This window comes from Pogona vitticeps, chromosome 5 (genome assembly GCF_051106095.1).
Source record: "Pogona vitticeps strain Pit_001003342236 chromosome 5, PviZW2.1, whole genome shotgun sequence".
Classification (NCBI taxonomy): Eukaryota; Metazoa; Chordata; class Lepidosauria; order Squamata; family Agamidae; genus Pogona; species Pogona vitticeps.
Window position 1 is genome coordinate 75,999,198 of NC_135787.1, and position 21,503 is coordinate 76,020,700.

Below are 21,503 nucleotides of genomic sequence, written 5' to 3' on the forward strand. Positions count from 1 at the left end.
CTTTAAACCATTTTGTAAGTAACAAACATTTCATTTCTTTACAGTGTGCATGCAAAGTTCCGTAGCAATTTTATCCATTATCCCTTTCCTTAGTGTGTTCTTAACACACATGGTAAGAGAAGTGTTGAATTCACCAAAAACTACTTGCAATCTGATGGCTATATTCTGACTAAGTTGAATTTAGCAGGCACACACTGGAAAACCAGGAAGGGTTTACTCAGAATCCCTCCCTCCAAAAATGCAATTTTTGTTTTATCATTCTTGTCACAGAATCATAAGCTTGTCTGATACACCAACTGAATGATGAATAAATTCTTGCTACAGAACATCCAAGCAAAAGTGTACATCTGGTTTGGGATGAGGAGAATTACAGGAAGTTTAAAACAGAAAGCTGCAGCCCAAAGTCAAAGATGAAAAGACATATAAACAATCGGTCAGCTGATGTCAACAGTTGACTGAGGAGGAAACTACACTGAGAAATCATGTGGGAAATCCTCTGGGTCTGGTACAGTCAGTTTCACATTATTCTCCATTAACTACATGACATGCAATTCCATATGAATAAGTCTCTAACTTCCCTCTGCAAGCTTTAATTTTCTCCTCAACTGCTAGGACTTCTGCTTTTCAGGAATCTTATGTATTTGCATTGTTTGAAGCAGTTTGACGACTTGAGCTGATGTGGAGGGATTTGAAGTGACTTCTACCTAGATATAACAGCAGTGAGAGAGGCATGGCAGTGGAGAAATTGACTGTCATTTGAATCCTCTCTCTCCCCTAAACCTGGTGCCTGGATGCTTGTATTTCTTCTTCCCTTTTCTTCTATTTCTTTTCCCTTCTTTTTTCCTTTAAAGGCATGCTGTTCTAGTGCTATGGACAGCTAGGTGAATAAAGCAAAAGAAGAGTGTGGAATCAGCAGAGAGATGAGGAAATTATAAAGCAGCCTTGTTTACAACTTGTTAAGATAGCTCTGCTTTTGCTGTGCCTCCTGCAAAGCAGCTCCATTGGCTGCTGATCCATTTCTGGGCACAATTCAAAGTGCTGGTTTTAACCTATAAAGCCCTAAATGGCTTGGGTCCAAGTTATCTCAAAGACCATATCGCCATTTATGAGTATGTTAAGATTATCAGAGGAGGCCTTTCTCTCTGTCCTACCATGCTCATAGCTGTGCTTGGTGGGAACACAGGAAAGGACCTTCTTTGTCACTGCTCCCACACTCTGGAATTCCCTCCAAGTTAGGCTGGTGCCATCATTGCTGTCCTGCAGCAAGAGAAGACTTTTTTCTTCCTGCAGGCTTTCCCTTAGTGACAGACTGTCCAGGAGAGGTTTTAAAAAGGGATGGTTTGCATTTTGTTGTCTCTAAATCTGATTTGGTAATGCTTTTGTTGATGTTTATTCATTAAGTCATGTCCGACTCTTTGTGACTCCATGGACCAGAGCACACCAGGCCCTCCTGTCTTCCACTGCCTCCCAGAGCTGGGTCAAATTCATGTTGGTAGCTTCAGTGACACTGTCCAACCATCTCGTCCTCTGTCATCCCCTTCTCCTCTTGCCTTCACACTTTCCCAACATTGGGGTTTTTTCCAGGGAGTCTTCTCTTCTCATGAGATGGCCAAAGCACTGGCGCCTCAGCTTCAGGGTCTGTTCTTCCAGTGAGCACTCAGGGTTGATTTCCTTCAGAAAGGATAGGTTCATTGTCCTTACAGTCCAGGGGACTCTCAAGAGCCTCCTCCAGCACCACAATTCAAAAGCATCAATTCTTTGATGGTCAGCCTTCTTTATGGTCCAGCTCTCACTTCCATACATCACTACAGGAAAAACCATAGCTTTGACTATGCGGACCTCTGCTTTTTAAGATGCTGCCTAGGTTTGTCATTACTTTCCTCCCAAGAAGCAGGTGTCTTTTAATTTCGTGGTTGCTGTCACCATCTGCAGTGATCATGGAGCTCAAGAAAATAAAATTTGTCACTGCCTCCATATCTTCTCCTTCTATTTGCCAGGAGGTGATGGGCCCGGTGGCCATGATTTTAGTTTTTTTGATGTTGAGCTTCAGACCATTTTTTGTGCTCACCTCTTTCACCCTCATAAAGAGGTTCTTTAATTCCTCCTCACTTTCTGCCATCAGAGTGGTATCATCTGCATATCAGAGGTTGTTGATATTTCTTCTGGCAATCTTAAATTCAGCTTGGGATTCCTCCAGTCCAGCCTTTCACATGATGCATATAAGTTAAATAAGCAGGGAGACAATATACAGCCTTGTCGTACTCCTTTCCCAATTTTGAACCAATCAGATGTTCCATATCCAGTTCTAACTGTTGCTTCCTGTCCTACATATAGATTTCTCATGAAATAGATAAGGTGGTCAGGAACTTGAATTTCTTTAAGAACTTGCCATAGTTTGTTGTGGTCAACACAGTCAAAGGCTTTTGCGTAGTCAATGAAGCAGAAGTAGATGTTTTTCTGGACCTCTTTGGCTTTCTCCATAATCCATAATACCCTCTTTCCCCAAAAATAAGACCTAGCCTGAAAATAAACCCAGTTCCTTAAATCTGGTCTTCACTTCCACTGTGTATTCATAAGGGATTTGGTTTATATTATACCTGACTAGCTCAGTGGTTTTTCCTAACTTCTTCAGTTTAAGCTTGAGTTTTGCTATTAGAAGCTGTATGTGACGGACAGGTCAGGGACCACTCCTGTCCATCACAATGCAACCCTGTTTCAGGAGCCAATGGTTGTACAGAAAAGGGGGAACTAAGGAAATATAAGAAGAATGGATGAGAGTTAAAGAGCAGTTAAGAGTTTGGAGTCAGTTAGGGATGAGTTAGGGATATGAGTTGGAGTAAAGTAGTTTAGGCAGTTAGGACCAGCCTGGTGTTAGAGAAGAATAGAAAGATAGAGAACAAGATAAGAAATGAATAAATACCTTGATTAATATGATTCTATCTAGGCAAATAAGTTACAAAAGCACAGTTGATTGAATGAATAAAATAAGACCATCCATGATTTACTTTACATGATTTACTTATGAACACTTAAATAAACATTGTTTAATTCAGTGGTTCTTAACCTTTGTTACTCAGATGCTTTTGAACTGCAACTCCCAGAAACCCCAGTCAGCACAGTTGGTGGTGAAGGCTTCTGGGAGTTGCAGTCCAAAACTCCTGAGTAACCCAAGGTTAAGAACCAGTGGTTTAATTGAATAACACAGATTCAAGAGTTCTATTTGATAGAGTGAGGAGAAATCCTCTGGTGGCAGCAGAAAAGGATTGAAAAATGTCATACCCGAAGGTGAACTTGGGTTGTGTGGAAGAACAAACAGGGGAACTGGGGGTGTGTGACAGTTTATGTTATACCTGACTAGCTCAGTGGTTTTTCCTAACTTCTTCAGTTTAAGCTTGAGTTTTGCTATAAGAAGCTGATGATCAGAGCCACAATCAGCTCCAGGTCTTGTTTTTGCTGACTGTATAGAGCTTCTCCATCTTAGGCTGCAAAGAATATAATCAATCTGATTTCGGTACTGCCCATCTGGTGATGTCCATGTGTAGAGTCACCTCTTGTGTTGTTGGAAAAGAGTGTTTGTGATTAATCACAAACACTCTTTTCCAACTACACAAGAGGTGACTCTACAAATGGACATCACCAGATGGGCAGTACCGAAATCAGATTGATTATATTCTTTGCAGCCTAAGTTCTAACTGCTCGTTCTCTTGACAAAAGTCTGTTAGCCTCTGCCCTACTTCGTTTTGATCTCCAAGGCCAATCTTACCTGTTGTTCCTTTTATCTCTTGACTCCCTACTTTAGCATTCCAATCCCCTAGAATGAGAATAACATTTATTTATTTATTTATTTATTTATTTATTTATTTATTTATTTATTTATTTATTTATTTATTTGATTTATACCCTGCCCATCTGGTCTAAAAGACCACTCTAGGCGGCTTTGGTGTCAGTTCTAGAAGGTGTCGTAGGTCTTCATAGAATTGGTCTATTTCAGCCTCTTCAGCATTGGTGGTTGGTGCATAAACTTGGATTACTGTGATGTAGAAAGGTCTGCCTTGGATTCGTATTGAAATCATTCTATCATTTTTGAGATTGTATCCCAGTACAGCTTTTCCCACTCTTTTGTTGACTATGAGGGCTACTCCATTTCTTCTATGGCATTTTTGCCCACAATAGTAGATATGATAATCGTCTGAATTGAATTCGCCCATTCCTGTCCATTTTAGTTCACTGACGCCCAGGATGTCAATGTTTATTCTTGCTATCTCCTGTTTGACCACATCCAACTTACCAAGGTTCATAGATCTTACATTCCAGGTTATGCAGTATTTTCCTTTGCAGCATCGGACTTTCCTTTCACTTCCAGGCACGTCCACAGCTGAGCGTCCTTTCGGCTTTGGCCCAACCACTTCATTAGCACTGGAGCTACTTGTACTTGTCCTCCGCTCTTCCTCAGTAGCATCTTGGACACCTTCTGACCTGAGGGGCTCATCTTCCAGCATCCTATCGTTTAGCCTTTTGTTTCTGTTCATGGGGTATTCTTGGCAAAGATACTGGAGTTGCTTGCCAGTTCCTGCTCCAGGTGGATCGCATTTAGTCAGAACTCTCCACTATGACCTGTCCGTCTGGGATGTACCTGCATGGCATAGCCCATAGCTTCTCTGAATTACTCAAGCCCCTTCGCCACGACAAGGCATCAATCCATGAAGGAGTAGTGCTTTACCTAACTTTAATTATATAATATTATTAATTCATTTATTATTTGAATAATTCATTGTTTTTAGTTTTAATATTGCATTTTAATGATGTTAGCCAACATAGGTCCTTTAAGAAAAGGCAGACTAAAAATTTTTTAAACAAATAAGCAAACAAACAAACAAACAAAAAACCTGGACAGCTATAGCAGAGCTACCTTAACAAAATGCAAACAAGCCACTCTCTGCCCCTCTCTCTGCTGATGGCTGTGTGTTCAGCTGAAATGAATTCCTCCAGGAGGAGGTACAATTTCATAGTGGATTCATTGGCATTTTCCCCGCTGTGGAGTTGCACCCTTAAATGATCAAGCAGGACACTTTTCCAACATAAAAAAGAGAGGTTTCTCTTTTCCTTCAAATAATTGATATACCAGAATCTAATGAACGTGCAGTAAGTGGTCCCATTTTATGGGATAATATTGTTTCTAGGCTTATTATCAAGTATATAGTAAATAAAACAGAATGCTTATAGCTTTAAAAATAAAATGTAACACTCTCTTTAAAGGTATTCTAGAAAGAGTATCAAGAGTCTATTTACATTTACTGTCTTTTTTTTGTTTATTACCCTCTTTCCCCAAAAATAAGACCTAGCCTGAAAATAAGCCCTAGTATGATTTTTCAGGATGCTCGTAATATAAGCACTACCCCAAAATAAGCCCCAGTTTAGTGAAACCCCACCCCTTTACCACTGCGCAGCAACCAGAAGATGACATGACTGTATTTCAATAAATGTAGATTGTTGTACATGAAAAAAATAAAACATCCCCTGAAAATAAACCCCAATGAGTTTCTTTAGAGCAAAAATTAATATAAGACCCTGCCTTATTTTCAGGGAAACACGGTATTTAGCATACTTTTTACCTTACCTATTTAGCATGCAGTGTACTTACTTTACTTGTGGTACTGAGTGTGCTAGATAACGAGCTATCCAAATCAATACTTCCAGAACATTCTGCTTGACTTTTTGTTTTATTTCCCTAACAAGAAAATCATCATGTTAGATTGGCATAGACAAGGAATCTATAAACCAACACAATTGGTTTGCCTGCAACAATGCTGGGGGGGGGGGGGGAATTAAACTATGAAGACTCACTGTATTGGGGTAATTATTTCTGTATGAACTAAGAATAGCTTTACTCTGTATAAGAAATAACAGACTCTTGCAGAAACGACACTCGTGTTGACCTTTGAGAACAACTTGGAAACTAACAAAACATGACTACCTGAAATTTATTAAGTGCTCCTTTTTCTTAGCTATAGAACTGGTGGATTTTTTTTTGCTGTTTTAAGAACTTGCCAATCAGTGAATGAATACCTGCAATATATTCACAATTATTATCAGTATACTTTATTTATCATTGCAACAAGCACATTTCAAGCCATCTAAGCAGTATTCCTTCCTGAAAACCAGGAATCAAACTGAATAAAACCCAGTTAAAACCCAGTTTTATCAAGAATGGCCCTCTACATTTATGTACATGCAGTTGTTGACTTCACAGGGAACTGTTCAGCATTTATGAATAATTTAAGAAATAACAACCAACTGGCAAGTAATGTCTGATTCATAGATAATCACTAATTTTTATCCTGAAACAAATGAGCTTGGATCTTTTTGAACTACTGAACCGATGATTAAATATCCACTTTAAAAAAATTCTGCCCACCTTTACACCAATATTTGTTTCTTAAGCAGTGTTCAATATAATTCAAAACTACTGATGAATTCAAAAAAATCAAGCATAAAATATAATGTAAATATACAAACTAACTGGCAGCAGAATACTCCAGTGGCCAGCACAGATCAAATCAAATGGAATTTGATTTAATGGTTAGGCACACAAAATTGTGGTAAGTTTTTGGGGGGGCTGAAAACCTGTTGCTTAGTGTAAAAAAATAACTTTCACTCTAAGAGAGTCAACAGCTTTTTCTACACATGGTTCTGTTTTTTCTTCTTCTTTAGACACACCTTTCAAACACAGCTGTTTACATGAGTACTACCACTGCTAAATATGCATTTAATGGCAATTAGCAAAGATTCAACACATGAGAAATAAGTAATAGTTGAAAATGAGGGTAACTAAAGTGTACTGGTAAGGATACTTTGAAGATCCCCTTTTCTCTCTTCTCCTTTGCCTTCGCATACACAGGGGGGAGGGGGGCTCTCGGGTCTGCCCTCCCCATCTTGCTCGCAGACCCCCCTAAAAGAGGGGAGACCCCTCCTGCCATCCTCCCTTCCCCAAAGGCCAAGCCCCAGCTTTGACTGAGGGGGCCTCATCCGGCTGAAGGGTGTGCTGGGGAACGATCTGCTTACCTGGATGGGCGGCCTGAGGGAAGGGTCAGCAGCCCCAACCCGGTGACTCACGCGTAAGGCCCTGGGCTGGCTGGGGTGGGGTGCGCGGATCAGAGGGGCTCCTCTGGGGACGGGGCATGCGGAATCAGTGATGCAGGAGGAAGGAGAGGCGGGGGCGGCTCTGGATTGCCACCGGGTGCAAGAAGCCGGTGCACCCCCTGCCCATCCCCAACCTGGCAACTCGTGAGTAAGGGCCATTAAAGGCCCTGGACTGGGCTGGGTTGGAGCGCGTGGGTCAGAGGGGCTCCTCAAGGGACAGGGCAGCGGCAGCCTGGTGCCGGGAGGCTGAGCCTGGCCTGGGCTGCCATCATGGCTGTGCCCGCCCCCCTCTGCCAGGTGCTGGAAGGAGAGGCTCCTCCTGGCCGGGGCACTCTGCCCCAGCCTCTCACTCCGCCATAGCTGGCCCCGCCGCCACCACCTCGGTTGGCCTATGCTGCCGGCCAGGACCCATTGCCAGCCGCAATCCACCGTGGCTCAGTTGCAGCCGGGAAGTGAGTGCCATTGGAGGAGGCTTCGGACTGCCTGGTAAGGTGCTGTTTTTGCTTTTTAAAAACTTCTGGGTGGGTTTTGCAGGGTGGGGTTATATTTCTGTGCTTTTTTTTTTTCAGTCCCAGTGTGGGGATTGATGTTTATTTGTTGTTGTTGTTTTTAAAGCCCCAGCGCCTTCCGATAGGGCTTTCTGTGTGCTTTATTTTGTGTGTGTGTGTGTGTTTTTAAATGCTGGAATGGATTAATTGCGTTCCCATGCATTCCTATGGGAAATGGTGCTTCGACTTACAGCCATTTCGAGTTACGTCCATCTTCTGGAATGGATTATGGTCGTAAGTTGAGGCACCACTGTAACAGGTTTGATATCTAATTATTTCAACTGGGAATTTAGAACAGAAAATCATTCCATTAAATACAATATGAGAGAAGTGCAAGAACCTTACTCGAGATAAAATGCTGTCTAATGACTCTGTAAGTGACCTTTTAGCTTTGCTCCTTAATACATCTAGCCTGAATCGGGGTGTGCTGCTTGGAATCTCATTTCCTGTGGTCTCTGTTGATGGTTGTGAGGTCTAGGAAGTTAAGATAAGAATTAAAAAAATAGAAATTAACAGAACAAAAGTTGGTTAAAAAGAGCAGTCATGTTATTGTGGCATCTTCCCATCTTTCCCATCATGTGGTATTCATGTTTACTACTCTAAAATTAGAACTTACCCACAGCAATAATGAATAATTAACTATTTGCTATATGGATTAGTTTATTATTATTTTTCTTTCCATAAGAATGCATGCATGCATAAAATTAATATTCCATTTCTAACAAAGCAGAAATTATAGATAGCGTCTCAAATGAAGAGACAAATTGTTAAGGGCTAATTGCGTGTGTCATAGGAGGAATTTGACTCAGTTCCACACAGCATTTTCCACCAATAAGAAAGGAAAATAAGTAGCTATAATTGCCTACATGCTTGGCTTCATAGAGGTGAGTGTGATCTTTCTGTTTTTCTTCATAAACATGTCGTAGGAAAGAGATTATTAACTCATTTTCCTTCTGTTCATTTCTTGGTCTCATTTTCTATAAAAAGAAAAGAAGATACCAAACTAGATAATAGAATTGGTGCTTGTATAATAAAATGCCACTAGATGGCAATCACATCCCAAACAGTATACAGTTAGCTAGAAAAAGAAATGGCTGTTTAAACAACCAACTGGCCCAGATGCCAAGCTTTCGACAAACATATACACATGTTTTTAGCCTTTAGAGAAGTGGTTCCCAGCCTTGGGCCCCAGACGTTCTTGGACTCAAACTCCCAGAAGCCTTCACCACTAGATGTGCTGGTCAGGGCTTACAGAAGCTGTACTACAAGAACATCTGGGGATCCAAGGTTCGGAACCATTGCTTTAGAGCAGGGGTCTCCAGACTATGGCCCACAGGCCACATCCAGCCCACCTTCCCTTTCTATCCAGCCCAGGGATAGGAAGAGGAGGGAAGAGGGACCTAAGCGATCCCCCTTCCCTCCTTCAGCCCTCGAAAATGTATAAAATATATGATGTGGCCCTCATACTGAAAAGTTTGGAGACTGCTGCTTTAGAGAAATAGAGATATTAAAGATGCACAGGACACCTCAATTCAAGGTGTTGGTCTTCACCTTTAAAGCCCTAAATGGCTTGGTGCTTCCCCGAAAATAAGCCCTACCCCAAAATAAGCCCTAGTTAAGTGAAACCCTGCCCTCAGCAACCAGATGTGCAGCAACCAGAAGATGACATGACTGTATTTAAATAAATGTAGATTGTTATACATAAAAAAAAATCCCCTGAAAATAAGTCCTGATGCGTTTTTTGGAGGAAAAATTATTTCTTATTATTTATTATTTATTTTATTTATATCCCGCCTATCTGGTCGGGTCAGGACCTTGTCTTATTCTCGGGGAAACATGGTAGATATCTAAGAGACTGTCTATCTTGTTATAAACCTGACTGGAATTTTCAAGAGAGGCCCTTAAAAATACCAACACATTTTAAAAAGTACATGAGAGAAGGCCTTCTCCTGCTTGGAGAAGCAGATGAGGAAACATACAGTCTTCCAAGTTACAATCTCTTTCCACTCTGATTAATTTTAAGAAAAAAGTAAAACCACATATTTTTAGACTGGTTTATATTGTGCATCCTGCCCGCAGGGTTGTTTTAATTATATCTTTTGCACATTCCAACTGTTTTTAATGTATTTACTTATTTTAACTCTTTTACACTGAGATTGGTTAGATTTTATGACTTTTAGCTAAATGTGGTTTTATCTGTTTGTTTTTTTCTTTTAAGAAGTCTGTAAGTCACCTTGAGTGCTATATATTAGTGGAAAAGGAAGATATAAATGTAGTAAATAAATAATAAATAAGAAAATCCAGTGTTAAGAGAACAAACACCAACACATCTTTAAAAAATGCAAACACTGTTGCTATTGTGTGAAGTTTTATAAACAATAAATTATAAACTATCATTTTATCTCTTAAACCCAAGTAAACATTAATTTATGCATGTTGCTGCTAAGTGAAGATTCAATATCAATATAAAAAAATCCATGGCATATTTTCCCAGATGACAAGAAGAAATTGAAAAGATATTGACAACAAGATATTGAAAAGAGGGTTACCTGAACTTCCTCAAACACCAAGGCCTGCTCCTGGTTATTCAGTATTGATAAATGTTTTTGGAGTTCTAGTTTAGTTTTGGAAGGATGCATCCCTAGCAAGTAAACACATATAGAGTAAACAACAGCAAAAAAAATCCTGTTGCAGATACTTAATCACACACTACTCAAGCTGTGCTAATTCAGACAAGGCATCTCAACTGCAACTCTGTCAGCACACTGAGGTCAACGGCAGGGCATGAGAACAACAGACTTGCCTGTCACTCAAAGATGAGCAGCACAAGCAGCGATAGTGAACTAAGGTCCAGGTATACACGGGTCACCACAACCTCCTGAGTTAAAATTACAGTGGTGCCTCGCTTAACGAGTGCACCGTTTAACGACGAATCCGCATTGCGATGTTTTCTATGGCCTAAAATCGCATTGCGATGATCGGTAAGCGTTTCGCTTACCGATCTTCGCATTGTGGTGTTTTTTTAAACAGCTGATTCCAAAATGGCCGCCAGGTGCCCAAAATGGCCGCCGCAAGTGTTGTCGTGCCCTGCCCTCGCTTACCGAGGGCGCGAAAATGGCGGCGCTATGGAGGAACTTCACTGAACGGTGAGTTTGGGAGCCACAGGAACGCATTAAACAAAGTTTAATGCGTTCCTATGGCTTTTCCCGTCCCGTTTAGCGATGTTTCTGCATAGCGACGATTAATCCGGAACGGATTAACGTCGCTATGTGGGACACCACTGTACTATACAAGCACACATGCAGTGGAAAAGATAGGTGTGAACCTCCACTCCAAATTTGTATCATTACAGCTACTGGCATTTGGGTAGCCAGGATTTCTTACCAAACTTCAAAAACTGCTCAAGATGAAGAATTAATTTTAAGTACAAAGGGCATTTAAGTCTTAGTACATGCCAACTGAGTGATAACTGCTACCAGACTTCTTGACTTATTGCTCAAGTATGCCATTGTACAATCTCCCGTAAGACTAATGTAGGTGCTATGAATAAAACCTTGCTCTATTTCAGTTCTGAATTCTTGCCCCAAATTCAACAACAGGCTGAAGACAGTAATGCCTGTTCCCCCTTATCTCTTGTGCCACAAAAATAGCTCCAGGAAACTATGAGGATGACCCACAGCCCTTTGTGATGCATGACCATAAGTATGCCCAGTACACAATAGCATATCCTTCAGAAAAGAAGATACATCAACAGCAGGCTGCAGTATAGAAGACATTGGCCCACTGTTTGGAGGTTCATCTCCTTTTATCCTTCCAACATAAGGAGTGACAGTAGTGGCAGATGGGTTGTGGTTGATAAACCCAGGAACACCTGTCTGCTACCAAGGATGAAGTGTAGTGGCCCATCCACTCTCTCATTCCTTCAATCCTCAGCTTGTGGGCAACGAAGGACTGCCCACCTTCACCTAACACTGTTAGCTTTGTTTCCAGAAAAGTTGCTAAAGTATGTAAATACAATCATGTCCCTCTTGTGATAGGAGCCATAGTTCTTTCCCACCAGTGCTGTGATTCCCTGCAGCCACACTTGTAAATGACTCCTTGGTGCCCACATTCTACAGAACAACTGTATCCTCTCTATCCTTCTAAAGCCAAGAATGGAAATGGGAAGCCCCCCACTCTGTTTTCAGCCCTATATAATGCTCTCCTGCTTTTCCAGCCTTAGATAATGCCCCCTTGTGATGCCTTTCTTGTGAAAACTACTTGTAGAAATTGAATAAAATTTACACTGATGTTGGAAGCAGCAGCTCCACTTGCACAAACAAATGTTGCACAAGCAAAATGGCATAACAGGATCATGAACAAATGATAAAGCACTTTATTTTTGTTGCTATACTTAGCAGTACTCCACAACACACTTCTAAGTAGGTACCACACTGCACAATCTGTACCTTCTATCTTTTCACAAAGTTTATGAAGGCTCTGCATAGGACAGCTTTCGCAGAGCTGGAGTTGTGCTTTGGAGGTCTGTTGGACAGCAGCTACTGTGAACGCTTGTTTCAAAGTCATCATGATTTCATCAACCTAAAGGAAAGAAAACGAAAGATGAAGCTACAACCTTTGGAAAGGGTAGTTAAGAAATCAGCAATTGTTTTATGAGCCCAACAATTGCCAGCATCAATCAAGTGATTGAAAACATTGTTTAAAAGGTTCACCCTACCTCTCTTAGACTAGAAATGTAGCTTATAAGCTTGTATAGTACAAGAATAAGCTCTTAAATTTAAACATGCCTACAATTTGCCTCAAAATAGTCATGAATCCAGGTCTTTACTAGCCAACAAAAAGTAGAATTAATGCATGTAGCATTACTTTAGGTTTGCTTTATTTTAGAACACTATTCTGAAAAGTATATTATGTAAGGATGTAAATACATTGCTGAATTCACTAATACATATTACTTAGGTGACATGTTTGACTACGGGATGAGTTCTAAATCTACTCCCAAACTGGAACATCTTTTATAATATCATCTTGCAAATCAGATCTGATTTATTATGTTTGCTGTTTTTGTGGATTATTCTTGCTTGGGGAACGTCTCATGTTTTATTGTTGATAGTATCACTAGATAAATTCTGAGTAATAATAATGATACAACTGACTGTTTATTAGAACATAACAGAACTCCCAAAATTGGTGTCAACAATAGAGTATGTATTATGTCCCATCAAGTACTTCCAAATTCAAGTGATTCTAATAGAGTTTTCAAGGTATGTGAGATATGTAAAGAGTGGTTTTACCACTGCCACACCCACCTCTCCATGACTTTCAATGGAGAAGCAGATATTTGAACCCCTGTCTCCTGAGACCTTCAGAGATTATCTCTTTCTTTCTTTAAGCAACCTTTATTGGCATAAAACAGTTAAAACATACAATCCAAAAATAAATTAAAATAGTGGGGGAAGTTTGGTTAGTTTTTTTGAAGTTTGGAGAGTGAGCACTTTAGCAAGAAACTCAGCTACTGGGGTCGTAGTTTCCAGAGAAAAGTCGTGGAGGAGGAAGCCTGTCAGAAGCTGGGGGGGACCAGAGAAGCCCGAGATGATTGGTCCTAGAATTCGGTCTCGGAGATCTCTAAACTTGGGGCAGTGACACAGGATATGCGAAACTGTATCTCTTTGCTGCACATTCAGTGTCACCCATTACCCTTGGAGTGGGTTTTGTTGTTTCTGTTAATGGACAATCATCATTTGTTTTCTCCTTGAGTTCAAGCATAGAATTGTTATTTTTAAACCATGAAAGGACAAAGTATTTGTGGGAAGGGAATGACTGAGAACAATTTTGGGGCATATTAAAGAAGTGTAGACAAATAATACAACACAAATGATATTGTAACTCAAATTGTGCAAAATTGCACAAAGACAGCTGCTTTATTGCATGAATGTTGAAAGATGACAGACATCCACTCTTTGTACTTTTAAAACTATCAACCAATCTTCTGTGTTTACTCTTTGTGTGTGTGTGCTCTCTTCTTGAAGTGAAAAGACATTAGCTTTGCACAGAAACAGTGTGCACAAACTACTAAGACACTGATGCACAAAACAATACTCCTCTGTCTTGTTCTCTCCTGGAACCAAGAATCTTGCAGGGCTTAAACATTCCTTGTCACATTGTCTTGTCGAATTGAGACAGTCTAGATTAGCAAGAACAAGCAATTCCATGAAAGTTCTTCACATTCCCAGTTCTCTCAGGGATAGTCTGTTGGAGCTGAAACTAGGGGTGGACAGATTGAGGGCCAAAACTAGCAAGCCCATTTCTTATGCCATCGAAGCTCACTCTTTCCCTCTCTTCCTCCTCTACCCCATGCAGTAGGCTGCTGAAGAGCCACAATGCTTCTGAAGTTAGACTGATCCTTGCACAAGATCTAGTCTAGAACCCTAAGACTGTCACTGGATTTATCCAGTAATATACACATCTCACCACTAAATGGTTGTGTGGATTAGTTTAATCTTAATTAGAGATGTAACTGTTGGAATTCAATACTAGGAACAATGTCTCAATAATTACAGGGAAAAAGACTACAGTACAGGAGCTTAAGCTTCTCTTAGCTATTAAAAAATAGGTAACAATCCTCAGCCTTTAAAGCAGCTGTACCTTCTGCAGGTGATTAAATTGGTAAAATGTTTTGTGGTAATTAGTAACGCTGTAAATACATTTTATAACATTTTCCAAGAGACTCTCACCAAGGCCTCATCTGTACACTGAAACACATAACAGACAAAATGGAACCCTCCATTTTCTGAAGATTCTCTGCAGATAAATCCGAAGTGATCTACATGTCTGATTCCCTGTAACAAAAAAGGTTGATGATATGAATGGATCTAGTTCACAGTAAGCAGCATTCTAACATACAAAGTTTAGTTACAGGTGTGCAAAATATGTTAACTGCAATGAAGGAACTGTTTTTGTCCTGATATTCCAACATCCGATATTCACTGCAGTACTTCATTTCTGTGCTAACCTTTCATTATAAAAATGGACATCCAACAAGTGTTTCAGAAATTAAATTCTGAAGAACCTGCTATATTGGTGGTTGTCAGTTCGTTCATTTTCTTTTCCTTCACCAGTAACTCTTCAATGCATTAAGAGAGTATTGATCCATTCTCTCCAAACACCTCTAAAAACACTAAATTTAATAAAAATTGTGGCAAGGAGCAATCCAGCCATAATGTCTCAAAATTCATTCATCATAGGATGGTTTTAAAAGTTAGTTTAAACAGTTCAAATTTTGAAGTGCCAAGACTCTTCTGCCCTTCTTTCTCCATTTTCTGCACCAGTGTGACTGGCTGAAGACTTCAGCCACAAATCTAACTAACCAGGATGGCCTAGGGCAGGCTCAGCTGACACCAAGCTGGCTGGGGTGGATTTAAACCCCTCCCAGCACAAAGAAGTTGGAAACTACTTAGCACCATTCTGACCCTGGCTTAACTTTGAGCCAGTATTGTGGCTATTATACGGGCTGAGGGGAGTCTAAATTTAGAGTAATTTAAATATTCCACATTCTTCCTCTTTGCTTCCACTTCCCCCTCTCCATTTTGGCTCTTCTGCTGGCTGATCTCAGTAAACCAGTTGCATCAAAGGATCCAGTTGTGCAGCAGACTTGAGATGCCCCTACACAAGGGGGTCTAGGCTATCTGGAGGATTGTTTAAGTCTTCTTGGCACCTAAGATCTTTAGGGGATGCCCTTCTCTCAAGCCCCATGCCCTGACAGGCCCATTTGTAGGAAGATAGAGAGGGTCTTCCTGTGGCTGCTCCCAGGTTGTCAGCATCACCAGCATACTGGATGTTGTTGTTCTCTATTGACAACGATAGAGAACAACAACAGGTTCTGCTCTGAAGATTTTCTTCAAATACAAATTAAAAAGCAGTGGTGACAATTTACATCCTCATCATGTTTGTCTTCATACCTCTATGTCCTCTTGTCATCTGATCTTCAACTTTTACTGCAGGTTGGGTTTTTTTTTCTATGACTATTTTTTGTTTCAGCCAAAATCCAGGCTATTCTATAAATATATCTTGAATCAAGACCTGTATTTACCAACAATTCCATCAACTTCCCATGCTGAACGTTGTCAAAGGCTTTCTTGTAGAGTTGGACATGATGTAAGTGCATCATATACAGTACCTTCTCCAGCAGCTGACCATTCAGGCAAGAAGGCAGGACTGGGAGTCTCTCTGCATGGCCGCCTAGAGTGGACTCGTGGTCCAGATAGGCGGGGTATAAATCAAATAAATAAATAAAATAATGGCGGTAGAGTTATCACCTTCCAGAGGAGGTGGGAAAGGGAAGCTTGAGCTCCCTCCTGGGCTGAGCAGCTGGTGATGGAGGACAAACCAGATGCCACACTGAGGCTTGCAAGTGGGGCAGCCGGCCAGGGGGTAGTCGGACGGAATGCATGGTAGCTGTGGTGCCATGTGGTGCAAGTCATACAATGCAGTGTGACTTAAATCATGTCCATCTCTACTTACTTGTAGTCAATAAAGCAAGTATATATTTCCACTCATGACATGACATATCTTCACAAGCACATGTAAGCAGAATAGTTCCAAATCTGCCTCTCAATGGAAATTGTATGGCTTCTGCCCTTTCTTCACATTTCTACCATGTATTATCTGAGAAACATTTTGCATCTTGCTCATTAAGCTCATCATTTCATATCCTGTGCAAGCTTTGGCATTTTCCTTTTCAGATAACATCATAATGGTTGACCTCAATCAAATTTCAGGAATCATTCCTGTTCTACACATTTGATTGAAAAGACTAAGAATCAATCAAATACAGTGGACCCTTGACTTACAGACAGCTTGACTTACAGACTTTTTGAGTTACAGACTTCTCTGGCCGCAAAATTTAGGTTTGACTTGCAGACTGAGATTTGACTTACAGACCAGAAAAAAACCAAAATGGAACAAAAACGGCCTGTTACGGGATTAATCGGTTTTCAATGCACTGTAGGTCAATGGAGACTTGACTTACAGACTTTTTGACTTGAGAACTGCCTTCCAATACGGATTAAGTTCTCAAGTCAAGACCCCACTGTTTCAGAGTTGTCACTTTCGATTAACTTTAATACTTTTCAAAAACATAAGAGTCCAAGAAGTTGGCAGTTTGCATTTCTGATCCAGTACCGACATCCGGTATCAAAAATATTAACTGTATTCTGAATACTGGTCATCGTAACCACTAATAATAATGAAAACATTATTTCCTATATCTCATCTAATTCTGTCACATCTGCATCAATGTGCATATAAACCTGTGGCTTGAATACTGTGCCCAAGGTATCGCAGAAAGTGGACTACTGTATATCCATGAAAGCACATGCCAAATAAAATTTCTTAGCCTTAGAAATGGCAGAAGTTGTTTTTGCAGCAACACATTAACACTGATACCTTCCTAAAATAGACAGACAGACAGACAGACAGATAAAATCAGTTATATTTATGTATATTATGTGTGCTTTAGGAATAACTGAATGTTTACAAGCCCACATTCTGTTATTTGGTGTGAGCCCCAGTGCCTATTTCAGCAACCATTCTTATGAGTTGCAAAGTATTAAAAAGAAAGCAGTCATCCAATCATTTTTAAATAATAGAGAAAGCACATATATTAATGTCCTCAACCACAAATTAAGCTAGGTGTTTACAGTGCTGGCAAAGTGGCTGAGTTTTTTTTTAAATTAAATTTAAAATTTGAATTTGAATTCAAACATACAAAAACAGAAATAGAAAAAAAAAAGAATAATGAAGAAAATAACTAAACTAAACCCTCTACTAATGTTTGGAGAACATTTTACAATGTGCTTGAGCAAAGGTTGTTTAATTCAAAGGGAATACTTGAATGGGGGTTTCCTTTTCAACAAGTGCTGGTGTAATCTCCATGTCTAATTTTTAAGTGAGCGACAAAAATTCCCTGCCTGTACTTTTCTTGAGAAAAACCAATCAAATACCAGGTTAGACTGAAGATGGGATAAAAGGATTAAACAGGATCACTGTGGTTCTAGCCACTTTGTGGCTTTAATTCCAAGATATCCATGAACTGAACAAAACACAACACAGTTGGTAAGAAGAGCAACTAGAACAATCGAAACATACAGTAATACCCCACTTACTGCTCAGGATATGACCCTAGCAAAAAGGAATGCTAACTGAAACAGCACTAAATGGGGCAGCATTGTGGGGAATATTATTGTCCATCAAAAAGCAATGATCATGAGCCAAATATGAATGAGTATAAAGCAACAAATAATAATATGTACATAATGAGGATTCTGTGAAAACCCATAATATATTATGTACCTACACACAAGATAAGGTAAATAAAGGCTGATGAAATTGCCGAAAATTCAGCAATAAACACAGCTATCACTATCTTCCTAGCTATAATTTGGTGCTTATGGACAAATGCTGTTTCCACACGGTCTTGGAAGTTGGAGTCAACAGTAAGAAATACAGAGTGATTTTTTTTTAAAAAAATAAACAATACTAATAAAGAGTCAGAAGATAATTTCATATGCCCAAAATGTTCCATTTTAATAACTAGAAAGGATATTTTAATATCCATAAAGGATGCCGAGCTGCTTAGGCCTTAATATTCATTTGGCTTGCCAGATAACACAATTTTTATCTGCAGTGCATTTTTAATTTTCTTTTCTTTTCTTTTTTCCTTTCCTTTTTTCCTTTTAAAGCACAATACCGTATGTTGAATGAGAATACTGTTTTGGCTACTAAGGACAGAAACAAAACAGAATGATTTTTCAATGCTGCAGCATTAAACAGAGTAAGGGATCAGTGCCAATAAGCACCATGGATATAGATTCTGTGGCTGGTCCCCAAGGAGTGGTAGCAAAAGCCCTTCTTTCTCCCGAAACAGTGAAAAGCAGCATGTGTACAGCTTTCTTCCAACTGCTACACCATGAGCTAAGCATTTACACTGACTGGGAAAGGGAGCTGGACTATTACATTGGAATTTATTTCCTGTTAGTCTGAGAAAGATAGAATTTGACCTTAAGGGCAAGTTAGTAAGTGCTGACTCAGAAAAGTTCCAAGGAGATCATTTTTAAGTTTGACAAATTTCCTTTACAAAAGGGATTTCTGGGATTTGTGCTAGCTTATTTTGTAGCCCCATTTATAATTCACCACAGCTGTACTCATTTAGATTTCACCCATAAGGACCTAAAATTCCTATATAAAACACAATTCCTACAAAACCTGGATGTTTACCTCTGCTTTGGAGAATCTGCAAAACAAGACTCTACTTGTTGAAAGCAAAAACAAAGAAACCGAATGACATTTCACAGAAATAATAGGTATGTGCTGACCCATAATAGGTATGCACTGACTGCAGATGTCACCATGACTTGTTGGGGAATTTTTTTTTTTTTAATCAACCATGAGGTTTAATAATAAAATGGTTTCAGCACAATCTAAGATGGAACTGTAAGGCAACAATTTTTAAATTAACCAATGGTTCAGCCCCATGGCTGTTTCCTTCTTTACTCCTTTCCTAATTTCTTTCTGCATTGACTTTATCTCGTTAGCGTTAAGCCAGAATTATCTGTTAAATTCAAACTGTGAAACTCTGGCTTTATGTTACTTAAGCAGGAAAATGAACCAGAATCATGTCAGTACAGAATTGAAAGTAAAATGGAAAATAATTTATATGAATGCTATATTTCTAGTTAGACCTGCACTGTCACACAGTGAACAAAGAATATAGTTCTACAACACAGTGGCCAAAATCCCATTGCTTAGCATAGCAAATTACACTAAAGTCGCCCCACTGACTCAATGGGGATTTTGTGACTAGACTTCTCTATAAGGTCTAACGATTCAAAGGGCCCTACTCTAAGTGTGAGTTGCTATGCCTGTCACCTAAATGCCAAGTGGGAGGGAAATCATATAAGAATCTTATCTACCTTGGTAGACTCCCACTGCATGACCAGCTGCATGGTTGATGTTGCAACATGCACAAGAACGGGCATGAGATGAGGCATTTGCTGAAGCAGGGGAGGACACTTATGATTTCCCTTCCACTCCAATTTAGGCCAACAAGATATTAGCCAATGTATTCTGTACAAAAAGTAGAGAATTTGTTTTAAATTTGGTCTGATGTATTTGCTACCAACAAGTTCTGAGCTAACAGAAATAAAACGAAATCATTCTAATTACAGAAACTCTTAGGGATTGTTATTTTGTGCTCCTTACAATTTCTTATAAATTTATGATCAGGAGGAAATTTCTATGAACTACCAATTATATCCAAAGATACAATAATGCAGTTATACAATTAACCTGCACACACATCTTGGATTAAATTGTGCACATATCTTTGGTGCATTCTTACTAACACAGAAATTATGTGAAAACCAACATCTGTCAATCAGTGACATAAAACCAAGAAGGAATCAAAATTTTGCTACCTGAGAGCAAAAGGAAATTTCCTTAAAGCTTTTCTCAATGGCTACTTTTTTGGTGTCAGGACTGATGATGTAAACTTCAGATTGCCCAATCTGAAAAAGAACAAAGAGATCATTAGTTACCTGCCCTACCAATAGTTCATAGACAAAAATATTAACCTGTACTTTCTGCATCTCGAGATTATCTACAGCGCATTGCTAGTTTGCAGAAAAAGGACTTAAGTAGGATTTACATTTTGCTATTAATTTTATAATGCTGCAAATTTTTTACTAAGGGTGTCTTGTTGATAAAAGCATAGGATACTTGTGTAGGAGCTTAGCTCAGTCCAGCAAGCCCTTGCCCATACAGAACATACAAAGCTGCCTTATATTTGAGTATAAATCTTTACTTATTTTGTTTCTGCAAATGAGAATAAAAAGGCCATGTAGGGCAAGTTTCCAAAAACTTTTGTTCATTTTTTGCATTTTGGGCCCTTTTTGCAATTAAAAAAATCCACAAAAGTGGTTTTTGCATAAAGTTGTATATAAGGGGTTTTTAATGTAAAATACATGTTTTCATTGCAAAATGCATGTAATTTGTGTAAACAAGAGGATTTTTTGGTTTGTTTGATTTTGGTTATGATGCTGCTTAGAAAAAATCATGGTCTTTTTACTTTTGTGCAGGAGCAAAAATTTTCACATTAGATGACTTCTTTTTCAAAAGGGGTATCTTGATGTACCAATATACTCTTTTCCACCAAAGGGGGGAAAAGTGAGTATTCATTGCATCCTGGTTCTGGCCCACTACTGTCCACTCATAGGCCCATCAATTCATATTTGATCTTTTTCTCAGTTTCTGCATGCAAAACACATATTTTCCTACCGAATTATCATTCTTCTCCCACATGTTGAGTAAATACAGGGAGCTCCTGTACAATCAAATCTCAGTCACCTGAGAGGAGGAAGAAGCTTATTCTTTTGCATGTACCCACCCACAGTTGGGTGGAGTGCAAGCAAGCTACTAGCCACAGTCATAACTGGCTTGTAGGCTATGTTCAGCTTTAAGGTGCATCAGTTGCTGTGCAGTTCTGGGGTCCTTCATTGTCATTGTGACACTGGGAAGAAACCCAGCCAGTGCTTCCCTGCCTCCCAGCACAGCCAACCACTCTGGTGAGGAGGCAGGACAGGGTGTCTGCCTGTTCAGTGATGAGTGGTCAGCTGTGCGGGGAGGCGGTGAAGTGGACTGGTTGGTTTTGGGGATAGGGAATGGGCCTTCCTGGCACCTGTGGTGTAGGTATTTGTATCTCCAGGGATACGAATAAGAATAGCCCATATCTACTGTCCAGGTTTACTAGGTCTATTTTAC

General features: G+C 39.7%; 1 protein-coding gene across 13 annotated transcripts in view; it reads right to left on the reverse strand.

Annotated features, from left to right (window-relative positions):
• The window catches only part of TBC1D1 (TBC1 domain family member 1), a 114,301-nt gene that overhangs the window by 42,147 nt on the left and 50,651 nt on the right, over nucleotides 1-21,503 (reverse strand). For all 13 annotated transcript variants that reach the window (XM_073001130.2, XM_073001139.2, XM_078394014.1 and 10 more), the window contains 7 exons: nucleotides 20,162-20,251; nucleotides 14,423-14,527; nucleotides 12,137-12,269; nucleotides 10,238-10,329; nucleotides 8,555-8,665; nucleotides 8,034-8,162; nucleotides 5,642-5,728 (listed from right to left, as the gene is read on the reverse strand). In XM_073001130.2, the coding sequence (XP_072857231.2) occupies nucleotides 5,642-5,728; nucleotides 8,034-8,162; nucleotides 8,555-8,665; nucleotides 10,238-10,329; nucleotides 12,137-12,269; nucleotides 14,423-14,527; nucleotides 20,162-20,251 (747 nt within the window). The remainder of the gene's footprint in view (nucleotides 1-5,641; nucleotides 5,729-8,033; nucleotides 8,163-8,554; nucleotides 8,666-10,237; nucleotides 10,330-12,136; nucleotides 12,270-14,422; nucleotides 14,528-20,161; nucleotides 20,252-21,503) is intronic.